Source organism: Colius striatus, chromosome 15, assembly GCF_028858725.1.
Source record: "Colius striatus isolate bColStr4 chromosome 15, bColStr4.1.hap1, whole genome shotgun sequence".
Lineage (NCBI taxonomy): Eukaryota > Metazoa > Chordata > Aves > Coliiformes > Coliidae > Colius > Colius striatus.
This window is the reverse complement of record NC_084773.1, coordinates 1,875,213-1,891,740: the sequence shown is the minus strand read 5'-3', so window position 1 is coordinate 1,891,740 and position 16,528 is coordinate 1,875,213. Positions and strand designations below refer to the sequence as shown.

At 40.1% G+C, this 16,528-nt stretch overlaps 1 protein-coding gene across 1 annotated transcript in view; it reads right to left on the bottom strand.

Moving 5' to 3' along the window:
- SYN2 (synapsin II) overlaps positions 1-16,528 on the bottom strand; it is a 194,097-nt gene that overhangs the window by 42,476 nt on the left and 135,093 nt on the right. The window contains exons 6-7 of the mRNA XM_062008103.1: positions 7,739-7,801; positions 5,200-5,342 (exon numbers count right to left, since the gene is read on the bottom strand). Of these exons, the coding sequence (XP_061864087.1) occupies positions 5,200-5,342; positions 7,739-7,801 (206 nt within the window). The remainder of the gene's footprint in view (positions 1-5,199; positions 5,343-7,738; positions 7,802-16,528) is intronic.

The following is a 16,528-nucleotide window of genomic DNA, read 5'->3' as shown; positions in this document are numbered from 1 at the left end:
AACACATATTTAAGTTTTACCTGAAAGTGTTGGCAACAAGCTGTTATCATGTATAAATAGCCTGTAACATACTGTCACTGCAAACATCAAGAAACTGAAGCTTCAGCTTCTCATTTCAAATCCATCCCACTGCAGGTTTAGGTCCCAATACTTGAAAATCAAGATATCTATGTTTTTAACATCTCTGAAGTGCTCTCAGGTCTCTTTTAAGAGATGGATTTTGGTTTCTCCTCCAGTTGTCATTATTTTCTAGTGTACTAATATAATCTAACCAGTTTCCATCAGGGATTGGGTATAGCACCTTTTATTTAATGTCTTAGGAAAAAAAAGATCATATAATGATTTTTTTCTCCACAGATCTTAGGACTGCTACCAGGGCTGGGAAGATTACTGCTTTCTGAAACCTAAATACTGTGCTGGGAATAGGCTAAGGATACAAATTATGAAGTGTTTCCAGTTAGTAAAATAATAGGAACATCTGTAACATATTAAAAATATATTAGGCAGCAGCTATAGTTTTCTCTCCATCTTTATATTTACCTAGTGATGAGGGTCAGTAGCAATTGTGGGGGAATGTTGATTTTCTACAGGAGTCTCATAAAGTCAGTTGAATTTTAAAGCACAAAGTTCTTCTAGGATGCCATGTACTTTAGGAGAAACTAAGGAAGGAGGAATGTGCATGTTGAGGTAACTTTGCTCAGTAATAAGGCTACTCTGTGATTTCTCCTTCATTTTTTCAAGTGGTATTCTTATGTGTCTACCTACAAATGAAACAATTTCAGTTCATTACTACTCTATACAGGTATTATGCATCAGAGAGATAATACTTCTCACACATCACAATTCAGCTCTATTGCAGACTTCTCAAAGGCATTCCTGTTTACAAATCCATCAAGGGTGGGTGTCAGGAGGATGGAGCCAGGCTGTTCTCAGTGATGGCCAATGACAGGACAAGGGGCAATGGGTACAAGCTGGAACAGAAGAGGTTCCAAAGAAACACAAGGGAAAACTTCCCTGTAGAGATGAGAGAGCACTGGCAGGGACTGCCCAGATGGGCTGTGGAGTCTCCTTCTCTGGAGACATTCCAACCCAGCTGGATGAGTTCCTGTGTGACCTACTCTAGGTGCTCCTGCTCTGGCAGGGGTTTGGACTCGATGAGCTTTCAAGTTCCCTTCCAACCCTTAAGATTCTGTTGATTCTGTGATTAGAGTGTACTATTTAGTGTGACTTTTAGGAACCAAGATGTGACCAAATCAGAGAAAACCCAAACATTGTCCTGAAGACCTTCAGCAAGTATGTGGTTCAAGATCCTATGTGGCACTGATGTAATCTCAGCATCACTGACCAAGGAAGAAAAGATGGTTTGCACTAAACCAAGCTTTCACTCTGGGAAGTCAAAGATGCCCTCTTGAAGCAGAAGAAGTCTCTTGACTGGGTTCTTGGCTGACTGTAATGATGCTGTAGGGCTCAGAGGAGGGCTGAGGGGAATGAAAAGGACACGGATGTAGCTGGTGCAAGCTCCATAGCTTGCGGGCTGGAGCTGCTGATGCTTGGTCCATGACACAGAACTCCAAAATACCAGGGGTTCCATTACATCATGGTTATGTGACAGAAAAGTACCAAATCAGACCATCTGGCACTTTGACCCTAGATACAATTTCTGTAATTCATGTATGACTTCCTTTACTGAAATATGTAGGTATCCCATCTTTTTTCACTTCTGTTCTGATCATTGCTAAGGGTCTCTCACATCACTGTTTCCTCTTCTTTTACTAAATACTGAATAATATAGAAAACAACTCCCAGCACTTTTGACTGCTTTACACTTAGGCTTAACATAGTTTCACTCGATTTGGTCTTTGCACAGAAGGAAGAACTGTTTCAAAATTGGAGGAGGTTGGAATTATGATTAGTATAAACAATTATTAGTAACCTGAGCTTCTGCTCTTCCACCAACTTTCTGCTGAATTTAGTACCATTTAAAGTAGACAATCCACATTGTTGGGACAGGGATTTGTCATCAGAAAAATATGCTGAAATGCCTACCTACAATTCCTCTATAGGCAGTCTGCTTAGTGCTTTCATTCTATAGCACTATCTTTCTTTGGTTGATGTGCTTTACTATTGCGTATTGGCCCTTAGTTCAAAGCATGATAGGTTACAGATTCAGAGTATTGCTTTTGGAGAGAAGATTCTGATGTAGTGTTTTCGTATTTCTGGTTTTCTTCATTGTGTGTGACCCTTTTGACTTTATTTCCTTGAAGTCAGATGAATTCTGTAACGGTACCAAGTGTACTTAAGTATGCGTCACAAAGCGTTTTGAGGAGCTGTGGTATTTAGAGGGATCCAATGTTGCATTTTGGCCATAATCTCTACTGACAGATGATAAGCACCAGTGTTTTGTGAGTCATGGACCCACTTATACCACAATTTCCCACAGAATTATAAAACTGAAGCTCTTAATAACTCTCTTTAAACTACAGAAACAAATGTTCAGCTGGTATTTTTTTTGTGGTGGCTCTCTAAGTACTCTGTTCCTGTGTCACAGAACAAAATGAGAACCAGCTGTAAAACAGTATTCTACTGACACAATGTATATGCATGCATATGAAGGATGTTTCAGCCATTTGGTAAATCTTCCCATTTTCAGGCTGCTGTGTAACGATGAATTTGTGTTTCATTTTTTGGCGTTAGTTAACTCTGAAAGAATCTAGAGGAATCAAAAAATGCTTGCTAGGCTTTTAGCATTTGGATGAACCCATAGTTTCTGAGGAGAAACTTAAAAATAAATGAAAGGTAGGAGGAACAGGCTGTTATTTTAACTTATTTTTGCTGTCTCTTAGGCCAACTTCTTCTTTTGTGAAGAAGAAACGTTTAGGTTTGAAAATGATCAATTTACCATGGGTGACTTCCAAAATTACTCTAGACACTGAATGGCATTTCAATTTCAAGTTAAAAAAATATATACATGGGGCTCTCCTACAAAACACAGTGGTCCAATTTCAAGCACAGTGAAGGAATCATTAAGTGATGTGTCATAAGTATTAAGAGCTGGGCCTTTATTCCTAAGATGCTGCCACTTGGGAGCTGTAAGACAGAGACAAGCCAACTCTGTTTATTGTAAAGAACAGAGATGTGGAGTGACAGGCAGTACTGCACAAGAAACCTGCCTGTTAAAGCACCAACAAGAGAGGAGTACTATCCTGGTTTTGAAGATGCAGAAGCAGTTCTATGAGAAGGTCTGAGACAAAGAAAGAAGGCTGAGCCATGACTGGAAGCAGCGTGAGAACAAGGCTATCGAATGACACTGAGAGAATAAAAGGGGCAAAGGAGAACCTGGGGTCATTAAAAAGATTTGGCATTAAGGGGTAAGGAATCAGAGACAGAATGGTAGAAGTGGTCCAGGGAAGTGGTGGGAATGGACCAAGATATGGTTTGGACAGATAGGAGAGACGTGACCTTGGGATGTAGGAGTATGATGCTATAAGAAAAAGATGGATGTCTATAGATATGGGGCTGAAGCCAGGAAAAGCCAACAGTCTGGAACACCAACATAAGACAAACAAGCAGAACTGGAATTCACTCTCCTGGAGAAGCCAGAGGCTAAAAGCATTTGTTTATGATTCTTGTTCCCTACAGGGAGAGGTGGGGTAGGCCAACACACCTGAAATTCTGTAGGGAACCTGAGCTACAGAGTTGCTGTCCTGCCTCACTAAAAACTCTGGAAGTCACTATCAAAGGAACCCAGAAACCTCTCTGCCTTGGTCACTGTATGCAAGTCAGATTTCCAAAACACATTTTGCAAAATCTAGATAGTTCTGTGTTCAAAATAAAGCAGAAGGACGAAGTGTCCGTACCGCTGGATGGATCTGACCTACGGGAACAGGATTGCCACCCAGCTCTGTGCTGTGCTTTCTTCAGGCCCCTCATACACTGAGAGGCAGATGGCCTTCTGAGTTGTTCCTCAAAGGCCTAATCTTTGATGTTCTTTCTCAAATAGGCCCTCAAGTCATACACCAGGAGAGGCCTGCAGTTACTCCTGCAGTTTTGATCTTGTGACAGTAATGTCTTAGAGAAGTCAAGAGTACGTGGCCTAATGTCAACCTAAGGAGATCCATTTTGTTCCTTCTCTCCACCCTGGGCAAAAGGTTCTGCTTTCTCATAGAGTTTGTTGGCTGTTCCTAAGTTACCTGACACATAATGATAACCCTTTATTCAATATTATAAAACATTTTACACATTTTCTTGAAGCCAACTACAACTTTTGCTTCTCTCAGCATTTATGATTTACTTGGAGTTCATCTAGTTTCACTAATACAGAACTTTATGCCTTACCAATGGCAATATAGAAAGAATCTCTGATCTCCCCAAAGTTACAAGACTTCCTAGAGAAGTATCTTTGCATGTTTATGTGGGTGTGCATATGTAATGTGTATGTGTACTTTTATCCATGTTTTGTTATACTTTTCCTGCCTCAGAACTGTAAGCATGAGGGGAACAGAGACATGAGATGCTCTAATTTGTCTTTAAAAAGGTGAATGAAATGAATGTATGTCAGATTACATTGTTTGTCAGCTGAAATGGGAGTAAAGACTTGTATGGACACAGTCATCGTGTCTCAACCAACACATGATAACGTTTTGTTGCTCTAGCTTAATATTGTCTGTGAAACTGAGACACCCTTTCAGCTTCCCTTGTAAATCTAAAATTAGAAGAGATTTTCATTTGTATACATGAAGGGCATGGCAAGATTAGATTTCTTTCTTACATGTGTTATGTTAAAAGGAGAGTATTCCATTAAAGTGTTAAAATCTGTGTGAATGAATGATATCTAACTGTCCTGAGGGAGAAGAAATTGTGAAAAGATACCAGGGAATCTGATTTAACAAATCCTTTCTAAAACACCAAATCCCCTTCCAAATGCTCCTTTTTTAAACTACAAAATTAAAGAAAAGGTAGCAGGAAAACCACTCTGCCAAGCTCACCTGTTGTCTTATTCTCCTCTTCCCAGTCACAATCAACTTAAGGAAAAGTCTTGATAAATCTAGAGAGTCTAAAACAGCATTTTCCCAGAGAGTATGACAATGGAGGCACAGAGTCACCACATCAGCTCAGAGACTCATCCAACAGTCTCAGTCGTACTGGTGCTTATCAATTTTGAAACAAAAGGATGAAAGAATAGATAAGTTTTTGGCTCACATGTATGCTTTGTAGTTATTGCCTATCTTTTGGATCCTGATGTCATATTTGGAGTCTATGAAGGGTTCAGTAGTGGCGTAGGTCTGAGTAAGTGCTACCACGCTGGCTATGTCCTGAAAATCGTAGTGGTTGTCTACCTTGATCTGCAGTCATCATACCACAAGTAAACAGCATATACAAAAGAAAAAAAGAGTAATTAGGAATAAAATGTAGAAGTCAGTTGCAAATGGCATTCATGAGAAGTATGTTCTTTGACAGCATCAGCCTATAAGAAAAAAGTATCAGATATTCTATCCGATGTCTAGATACCATCCCTGCATTCAAGTAGCTACTTCTCCAGGTAAAATGTTACCTGTTCCTCTGTAGAAAGCAATCTGCAGAAGGTGGAATTTTGGTTTGCTTTTCAATTTCTTTTTAAAGTGGTGATTGTTAATTTTCCATCTGCAGGCTTTAGACTTTGTCAGTGTGTGACAATATGCAACACTGATTTACACAGAATTCCTCTTGATTCTGTACATTGCTGTGGTAACTGAATGTATACTGAGCCTGCTGTGTACTACCATACCACATATGTCCTAGCAGGGAGGAGATGAAGGGTCATGATCAGTGCACATTCACATGGAGCACAGAGAGCTGACTGAACCAATTTTTCTCATTTTTTCCCCATTTCTCTGCAAGGAGTCAAGTTTTCTGGGAGTAGGGCTTCCTGGTTGAGGAAAGCTGTGCTAGGATGGTCAACAGTACTAAACTCATCGACTTTAGCATCTTGAAGTAAGATGGAGGAGAAAAAGTGGGGAATATTGATTACAGGGAGAGGAAGGAGACTTTGGAGGACAAATGGAGGACAAAAGCATCCCTTTTGGACTGGGAGAACACGTGTCTGTGGTTGACTTAAAGGAAGCTGGCTGAAGTGGGGAGAAAAAGTGACCTAGAAGAGAAGTCTTAGGGCTAGTAGAAAATGGGAGGGAAAAACTTGAACACTAACACACTAACCCAAAGTACATTTGAGCATGGTGAGGAAAGGAGGCAGGGATTAGCATTTCTCTTGTTATCTATTATGAGGAATGTTTGCAACTCTTTGCAAGCCCAGCATGTTGTTTGCTTCCACTCTCGCCTGGTACTTCCAAGGGAACCTGTGGGACAGAGTGCTACAGCTCTGAGATGGGACTGGCATATTTAATGGGGCCTGGTGAAGCTAAAAGAAATCGTGAGGCCTGAGTATTTGCTTTCAACTCTCAGATGGAGAACAATAGGGAGTAATTTGCCATTTGAGAGCCACAAAACCAGACACAATGCCTGGCTTCAACTTATATATATATATATGAGCCTAATTAGGATCAATGGAAATCCTACTCCTAGCAATGCCTTCGGGGAGGGCTGGAGTGTGAGAAGAACCTGTATTTGGACTCTTATAGCAAGCATTTCACTACAAAAGACTGGCATTTAATCTTTAAGGATTAAAACTATTTTATAGCTAAAAAACCCCTGTATTTCTAGACATTTGACTGGCTGAGCAGTTCTGTGCATTACTTCACTTTTCTACAAATGAGAGGTGAATATTGACAGCACATTCTAAAACATTCTCAAACTTCACACATGCAATCCACAGAAACTGCAGTTTAAGTAATTAGTGGCTAATTCCACTCTCAAGTAAATTAACAGCTGGATTTCCACTAACTTACTAAGTATGAAATAAAGCAAAACAGTCACAGGCAGAAGAACACAAGATACAGTACAGACTGTATAATTACCAAATAAAATACCATTAAATCAGTTTTCTGTTTCTACTGCTGGTGACAAATGTGTTCATGGAGCTTTTTGAGATTCAAGATGACAAATGTAACTGTCCTCTGATGATTTGCTTTAAAATGTAACACACTTAAGCATTGAAGTGTTTTCAGTATGAGAAAGTGGTTAATCTGAAAGGACTAGAAATGTTCACCCATCTCAATGAAAGCAGGATCCAAATCACGTCCCATTGAACCACCATCATGAGAGAAGTGATATCAAAACAACTGTACTCACCACAGAAATGCAATTACTTTGGAGAAAGAAAGCAGCAGTTATAAAGCAGTATGAAACAACCACAGAGAATACATTGAGATAGGAAATGAATAAAAGTGCAGTATCTCACTGAAACTCATAATTAAGAACCAAGGCAAAAGCTTCCTATATTCTGAGGGTCAAAAAAGTTGGATTGTGCAAACAGATCTCAACTCTTAAATAGTTTCTTTGCAGTAAACTACATTAATACATCAGGTTCTGGTTTGAGAAAGCATCTCAGCATATTTCAAAGAATGTCCTATAGAGGACAACACTTAACCTGAAAAGGCAACAACATGAAAATATAGTATGTGCTTTATTACTTTGGTAAAGAGAGATGCTTTCTTAAGCAATACACATGCAGAGATTTGCAAGAGTAGGGATCTGAGACAGAATTTGGACAGTGAAAAGTTAAAATATCCAGGAAACAAAAGAAAGTGCATATTATTTGAGACAAACACCCAGCCTCCTAACATGCAATAAGTAGCATCTGCACCTTTCCCATGCCTGAATGAGCATGTCCGATCTTCACAACGACAGGGAATGTTGGCATTGTTAGCTAAAGGGGAAAACAAAAAACACATATTAGAAACAGCAACCATGAGTTAAATCCTTAAGGTACATCACTTATGAAGCTTATTCAAGGATGATGGTAATGCAGCCAAGGTGGTTATTGCCAGGTGGTTAGTCAAACTGTCACACCTCTGTATAAGACTGTGTGCTCAGAGGAATCACTGTGTATGTTCTCCGAGTGCTATGTTAGTCCCATCACATACAATTGGTGTACTACTATCTTTAGCTATGACTTTCTTTTAACTCCACTTTTTGGACTGAATTTCTGCTGTCTCACATTCTGTGTTTTGCTGTTGTGCTTTCTGACCCATAAACTCACGTTCTCCAAGGTTATAATCATTAATGATGTCAAAATAATCACATTTTTTTCCTTTTCCCCTTGATTTCCATTATTTTGCAAGGCTATGTATTCATTTTGTGACCACTTATGAAAGCAAAGATGTCTAATAGACCAAAAAAACCCTTTATTTAAAGGCAGATCCTAGCTTCTGCTACAGAACATCCAAGTTCTCTAGTGAAGGCTTCAGCTTCTGCATAGAATGCAAGTAATAATTCAGCCATTGATTAGGAAATTGAATAGACAAAGGCATATAAATATGCTTTATTCAATCAAATGATAATGGCTCTGTCTCTCAGAAAGTTCTGTGAATAACCACTTTCTCTTCCATAATTCATTTGAAGAAGTTTTAGTTCTCCCAGCAATGGGTACAGCTGGCACTTCTTTCCCTTTTTCTTGGACCTAAAATGTACACAGATTAAATCTCTATCAACCAAGCAGAAACACAGATACTTAGTAAAACAGGATTATAACTAGAAATTAAAAAACATAGCAACATTAACATGTAGTTAAACTCATTTTCTAACAAATATTAATACAATAAATCACACAGAATCACACACAGAATCTTAGGGATTGGAAGGGACCTGGAAAGCTCATCCAGTGCAACCCCCCTGCCAGAGCAGCAGCACCTAGAGTAGGGCACACAGGAACTCATCCAGGTGGGTTGGAATGTCTCCAGAGAAGGAGACTCCACAGCCCATCTGGGCAGCCCCTGCCAATGCTCCCTCATCTCAACAGGGAACAAGTTTTCCCTTGTGTTTCTTTGGAACCTCTTCTGTTCCAGCTTGTACCCATTGCCCCTTGTCCTGTCATTGGCCATCACTGAGAACAGCCTGGCTCCAGCCTCCTCACACCCACCCTTTACACATATGTAAACATTATAAGGTCACATACAACCAAAGGCAAAGCTGCTGAGTTAGAAAACATGAAGAATCCTTAGACCTTTTATGAGAACTGTATTTTTCCTAATACTTACAAAGGACTGTCAGGAGTTTAAGTGGAATTCACACTTGTCTCACTGTGCATTGCACAACATTGCACAGAAACACACAAACAGGTATTTACGTGGAAAGTGTTGCAGCGTTGTAAACATTCACATTAAGATGATGGCCACTTGGCTTTTGGTAACATCCAAACCTATTTGTAGGGTTATAAATCTAATTAAAATTCACACATGCCTTTGCTATATTTCAATCATTTATTTTCAATATGAATTAAGGACGTTTGCTTTAAATACACTTTAACTGAGAAGTGAATCTGCACGAGAACAAGCAAGCACTCACTGCAAGGCTTTCCTAAAACACAGACCCATGCAATATTGGGGTTCTTGACTTAAAAGGACAGCTGAGCAAACAAAGGAAAGTTGCTTGGGTTTTGACAGAATCTGAGTTTCTGCTCTGCCTGATCAGAAGAAAAAGGAGGAATCTTTGGATCTACTCTTTTGACCCAACCAGGATTTCCAAAGCCTGATGAAAGGGCAGAGTCCTACAGCTGTTAGGTGTACAACTCAGGCCACAGAGGATTTTCATTGCTTTCTGCATCAAACCCAAAGCTAGGGCTAGGATGTCTTTTTTAGGAGAAAACCAGATTTGATTTAAAGGCTTGCAGTGATGAAAAGTTTACTGCAATCTGAGTTAATGAATTCCATTAGTCAAGTAAAGATGTCACACGTATCTTCTGCCAGGGCATCCTCAAGAGCTGAAATCAAGGATTACAACCATGGGCAAGCAGACCACTCTGAAAATCATCTCTTCATGCTTTATGTTACATGTCTGACTGTGGCAGTCACATTTCAGTGCCTGTAGTACATTTTTTGCAGAAATTCTGCCTACTTAGGCTAATGCTCTAAGAATCAATAACTGAAAACTTTGAAAGCATTTTACTTAACTCTCGTTTAGGAACTATTTCAAACACTGGTCTTTAAATCATAGAATGGTGGGAGTTGGAAGGGACTTTTGGAGATCATCTGGTCCAATCCCCTGCAGAAGCAGGTCCACCTAGATCAGGTCACACAGGAACATGTCCATGTGGGTCTTGAAGATCTCCAAGGAAGGAACCTCCACAACCCCTCTGGGCAGCCTGTGCCAGGGCTCCCTCACTGAAACACTGAAAGAGTTTTTTCTTATGTTTAAGTGGAACTTTTTGTGTTCCAGCTTCACCCCATCACCCCTTGTCCTGTTGCTAGTTACTATAAAAAAAAAAAGAGATGCCCCAACCTCCTGACACCCACCATTGAGATATTTATAAATGTTAATGAGATCCCCCCTCAGTCTCCTCCAGACTGAATGGCCCCAGGTCCCACAGCCTTTCCTCCTAAGGAAGATGCTCCAGTCCCCTGATCATCTTGGTGGGCCTGCACTGGCCTCTCTCCATCAGTTCCCTGTCCCTCTGGAGCTGGGGAGCCCAGAACTGGACACAGGACTCCAGATGAGGCCTCACCAGGGTAGAGCAGAGAGGGGGAAGAACCTCCCTGGCCCTGCTGCCCACACTCTTCGTGATGCCCCCAAGCTGCCATTTGCTTCTTGCTCACGAGGACACGTTGCTGGCTCATGTTCAGTTTATAACCAACCAGCACTCCCAGGTCTCTCTCTGCAGAGCTGCTCTCCAGCAGGTCACCCCCAGCCTGTCCTGGTGCAGGGGGTTGTTCTTTCCCAGATGCAGGACTCTGCACTTGCCCTTGTTGAACCTCAGGAGGTTCCTCTCTGCCCAAATCCAAACTACATTTAATCGCTTTTTACAGATTATTTTCAACCCAACCATGATTAAGACATATAAGCATGGAAAAAAAAGATTATTAGTTTGAAAGCAGCCAAAAGCACTTGCAAAAGCATTACACAGCAAAGGCAATTTAAAAATAAAGTTCTTGCTGAACTGTGGGAATGCAAAGTCCTGCAGAATCAACATCTAGTCACTTATTTATGGCTCCATGGTTTAAAACTAACCACTTTCTTTTCTTTTTCAAATTTTTAGGGAGAGGAGGGGGAACAAATCACAGCCTGACTCAAGATTCACCAGGGCAGCACCACATTTTTATGATTGGACTATAAACCACTGAAGGGGGGTTTGTAATGGAAATGCTGCAGACCTCTAACTATAGCAATACAAATGGCACTCCCGTAATTAGGAGGACCACGTATCTTCCCGTGCTTCCAAAGCTGTGGAATCCACTGTGGGCCACAGGAACAAACACTAACTCAAATTTAAAAAAAGAAAAGAAAAGAAGAAAACCCTGCTTCCTTCCCTCAGAAAAAAATGCACTAACATCATTTAAGGCAATCGAGTTCCTTTTGCTCTGGAGTCCAATATCAAGATCTCATGTGGTACACCACATCCCAGCACAGAAAAAGAGAAGTGGCAGCAGTAGCAGGAGAAAAAGGTGCTGAATCATGCATTTCAAACATCAGACAGAAAAAAACCAGGCAGTACAGATGGCAGACAAATATCAAGTTAGTCCAGTGCTTCTCTTGTTTGTGTCTATCACTGTGACAGGCCCCTGAATCCAGGGCTGATGAAGTTGTAGCTATTTTGGGCTTTTGAAAAGTGTTTCCTCTAATGCTGCTCTTACTTTAATGACCATGGGTTTCCCTTTGTGCATGGGGACTAGATGTGTGCCATCCTGCAGTCACAGCCTGACCACTCCCAGATTCCCAGTTCTGTGCTCTATCAAGCAATAACAAAGCCTGGAATTTCTTACTGACATGACAGAAAACTTGACCAGAGTCCTCCCCTCTTCCCAATCTGCTCTTTTTTGGTAATTCCTGGCTTAACAGAACAAGCAGACTCAAGACTTTTTTTGAGTGAACACTATGTATGACACAACTGTGACAGTAACTGTGACAACCTGATGGTTCCATGGGTTTCCTTTTAATTTATGTTATAGTTACACAGTAGAGAGATACCTTGAAAGAAGATCCAGCATATATCATAGAATCATAGAATGGTAGGGGTTGGAAGGGACCTTTAGAGATCATCTGGTCCAACCCCCATGCAGAAGCAGGTCCCACCTAGATCAGGTCACACAGGAATGTGTCCAGGTGGGTCTTAAAGACCTCCAAGGAAGAAGTTTTCCACACACTCCCTGGGCAGCCTGTGCCAGGGCTCCCTCACCTCATAGTGACAGAGTTTTTTCTTCTATCTAAATGGAACTTGTTGTGTTTCAGCTTCATCCCATCACCCTTTGTCCTGTTGCTATGTACAACAGAAAAAAGTGCTGTCCCAACCTCCTGACACCCACCATTTAGATATTTGTAAATGTTAATGAGATACCCCCTCAGTCTCCTCTTTTCTAGCTCACTCTACTCACTTTAACATAGAGCTGATACTAATTGTACGTTTCCTTTTTAATGTGTTGTTGAGGGGAGAAAGGGCATTTTACAGTAATATTGCTTCTTTTTCAAAGGTTTCCTTAAATTAAGAAAAGTAGAAATTCCACTGAGACAACTGAAAACTGAGGGGGGAAAAAGCCAGGAAAGACCAACAGCAGAAATCACATTCAAAAAATTGTAACCCTCTTATGCATGAGAGATGGAAAAGGGCTGCACTGCATGAACCACTGCACAGAGAACACACATGAAGACTGAAAATAAATAGGGAACAGAATGCACATCAAGGATGCAATACAATTTTCCATAGTTATGTATGAGTATGATTGGATTGGTAATAAATATCAGTAGCAACTGGGAAAACTCTCATGGCCTTTGTAGGGATCTGTGTAGAAGAGTTGAGATACATTACTGGTACGTGCTAGTGCTACATCATTAACCAAAACAACATCACTGAGAATGAAAACATTCTATCAGCTAGACACTTCCATTTCTGGGATTTTAACTTCTTACATTGTTATCTCAAAGAAATGTGAAGTCTCATTTCAACAGAATCTTAGAATAAATTGAACTGCTCACTCCCAAGGACTAGGACTAGGTACTAATAGTGGTGGGAACTACTTTGATCCTTGTTCTTGAAGAAATGTTCCCTAGGACAGCAAAAGGTAAATAATGTTTTGTAGATAAAAGAAAGGAGTAAAAAAATGTTTTGAAGCAGAATCCTTTAAAAACCTGGGTAACAAGTCAAGTCTTAACTTCCAAACCGAGAAACATTTAACATGAAAGTTGCTTTACTGAAATGACACCTTTCAGTGGTTTCTGTCATTTACTAATGGCATTAATTCAATCTACATACTTAATGACCAGACAAATCTGATGGTTGTTACCAGAGGACACCTTCCATCTGGGAGTTCACTCCTGTTTGACATGAGTCTTAATGAGTATGGCAGTAATACTCTAAAACCTCTTGGCAGCCTGGGTGCCTGTCTGAGAGTTAGGAGTCTAACCCTGCCTTGGTTAACTGCACTGCACAGGGTTCAAGGACAAAGAAGGATTGAGTATTAGCAGTGATTAAATCTGTAATGGGAATATAACAGTATAGATGGGTTTGAAACGTGGCTGTAATGTCTTGCCTGAAATATCTTCATGTTTTTAATAACATGTCTATCTTTTTGCTATCCAAATAACTATCTATTAGTATTTTTTCATTTAAGAACTCATTTGCATTCCACTTAACTCTTTACTACCACTTTATTTTCCATTACTGTAATTCATTTTATTAATTTCAAGACAGATCAGCTGAAAAGAATTCTTTTAACAGAGTTATGTGAGTGTCATTAAACTAATATAGCTTTTTAGATGCACACATTTGAAGTTGATTGCTGTAGTCTTCACAGGAGGGATTTTTCTAAAATGAGGGGATTTGATTTTCCAGCCATATACTTGCAATGACACTACAGCACTGACCAACAGGCTCAAACTGGAGCTTCACTGGCAGAGCTTCTACGTGCCATGAGATCTGGACTCCACCATCTCCATGGGTCAACTGGGGCCCAGTGTACAAGAGTCACACTTTCAAACCACTTGCACTGTAATATTCTTTTAAATTACTGCCAATAATACAGGCAGCAACCTCTTAACACCTCTCACAGCTGTGGACTCATAGCTGATTTTTCATCAGATCTCTTCCTATCCGTTCAACAGGAGCAAGGCCAGTGGGGTAGGAGCTCATGACACATGTTATTTCTCTAATTTCCCATTTGCTCTTTTTTTTTTCTCCCATAATACTGATAGGCAACTAGCAAAGTAATGAGAGTCACAAGGAAACTGTTTAGATTTACTAGTGGACAAAAAACTATCTCAAACAGGAATTCTATAAGTGGGATTACTAAATCCAGGCAGAAGTTTGACCACATATTCTGAAGCTGCAGAACAAAGAATTAGGCAAGTGTGCATTCACAGCAAAAAATACTGAAATATATCACAGAAGCATGTTTCTCATGTCATTAAGTCTCAGAATCAGGTCACGACATCTGTTGGGTTAGCTAGCGTGAAACCACAAAGCTGTTTGCAACTGCCGGTGTTGGGAGCATTAAGTTATTGAGTCATCCTCATTAAAGCTTCCAATGTTTTGGAATTTACACTCATCTGCTGATGTTATTACATCAAACATTCCTTTTCCACGTCCCCAGGATGATTTGCAAATTGGATTAAAACACAAATTAAGTTCAAAGATTCATTACCTACTGGTCAGAACCTACTGTAAGTGCCTGAAGCCTGCAAAATAAGACTGTGCTGCTCTTCTGAAGTGTCAAGCTGTTTTCAATACATTGCATATGTTGTTTTCACATCAGATTTAAGGCTGGCCTATTTTCTGTTCTGATCCCACATGTTAATAATCACACTGAATTAACAAGGCAATGCAGAAAACTCAATCAGTTTCAGAAAACACCGCAATTACTGCTGTTTGCTTTCGCTGGAGTCAAAGGAAAAAATGGCCAAATAAAAATGCTAAAACTTGTTCAAATTACACATGTGTTCAAAATGAGCAAGCAAGTACTGTGAGAATTGCTGTTGACACAGAAGATAGCCATTAAAAAACATGAGTTCCAGAAGACATCACGAACACAGAAAGGTTTGAAAGCCAAACTGGCTGTGTTCAGAACCTATTTCAGTTTCAAAACTAAGCATAGGCTGCCAGGCAAAAGTTAAGCAAATACAATTAAAGATAAAACAGACAGTTTCCTCCTTCCTCATATCTCAAAAGATGGTAGAGGGATTTCTTCTTGTTGAAGAAAGGAAGGAATCCCTACTCTTCTGGAAGATTCACTTGTTACCCAGACATAGAGTGTTTGTAAAAGTATCCATTAGCATCACTCAAAACTCCAAGATATGAGAAGCCAATGGTTCCCAAGCCTAGGATGCTTGTTGTGAAGAATCATCATTTTCAAACTGCCATTTAGTTTGTGCAGGAGAACCAAGAAGATGGGTATGAAGTTTGGAAATAAACCCAAACTGACAAACAACCCAACCCAATGAACAATACAAAAGCTGCTCTGTTGAAAGGCAAGTGTTTGAAATAGATGCCACAACTCTGGTCTCTGAGCAGTTAATACAAAGTTTGTAAACACTGACCTGACTCATCTTGTGCTCAGGAAGAAGGGACCTATTTTTACACTATCCTGCTATCTGTATTTTCACTGAACTTCATGAAAAAAAGAGTAGAATCAGTAGTCTGCTGCAGTATTTCCTCCTAGAAAGTACTTAATGCTTCTCTCCTTCCTGAATGCATTGCTATGTTTTTCTTTAAATCTAAACCTGTGTGCTGTGCATGCAGCCCCAGTATAGCAGCAGCAGGGCAAAAACTCCTGTTACTTGAACATATCAACAAGAGTCATGTCCTTCCAGTGAACCTGACAGAATAAACTTAACTTGTGTTTTACAAAGAACCAAAACATGAGTTGTAAGTAGAGGCAGCTGGCAGCACCATTAGTCTGGTGAATGTAGGTCCACTCTTTAGGGTTTGTTTAGTGTTCAGAGGTTTGACATCCCCTTCTTACAAACATGTTTCTGCCACGTCAGTTTATTCTTTTCTAAACTCGAGCTAAATCTAAGGCTCTTGGTCAGAAATCCTACTTAATTATTTTTTGCTTCCTGAATGGAATCGAAATTAATTGCAGGATGTGACAGAAGTTTTGCTGCAAACTGTCTGATTAAAGATCAGCTTTGAAATCACAGAACTGTGTATGCCCAGTCCTGTTATGTTCAATGACTAAAATGCATCCCATCCCCCTTTGCGTACTCCTGGGAAACCTGTTGGTTATTGGCACTGTAGGACATTTTTATAGATGGCAACGTTGCCCAGAGATCTCTGTATGAAAACCCCAGGACTAGTCACTGAAAACACTTTCCTTTTCCTTGTTGTTTTACCTAGATCTGAAGCCCATATATGCTTAACTAGGTTCAAGTTTGGAAATGAAATGCCCTTTGCTACATTCTGCTGATTACAGATATTTCAGTTCATTTCTGATCATCAGAATTATACTCCACC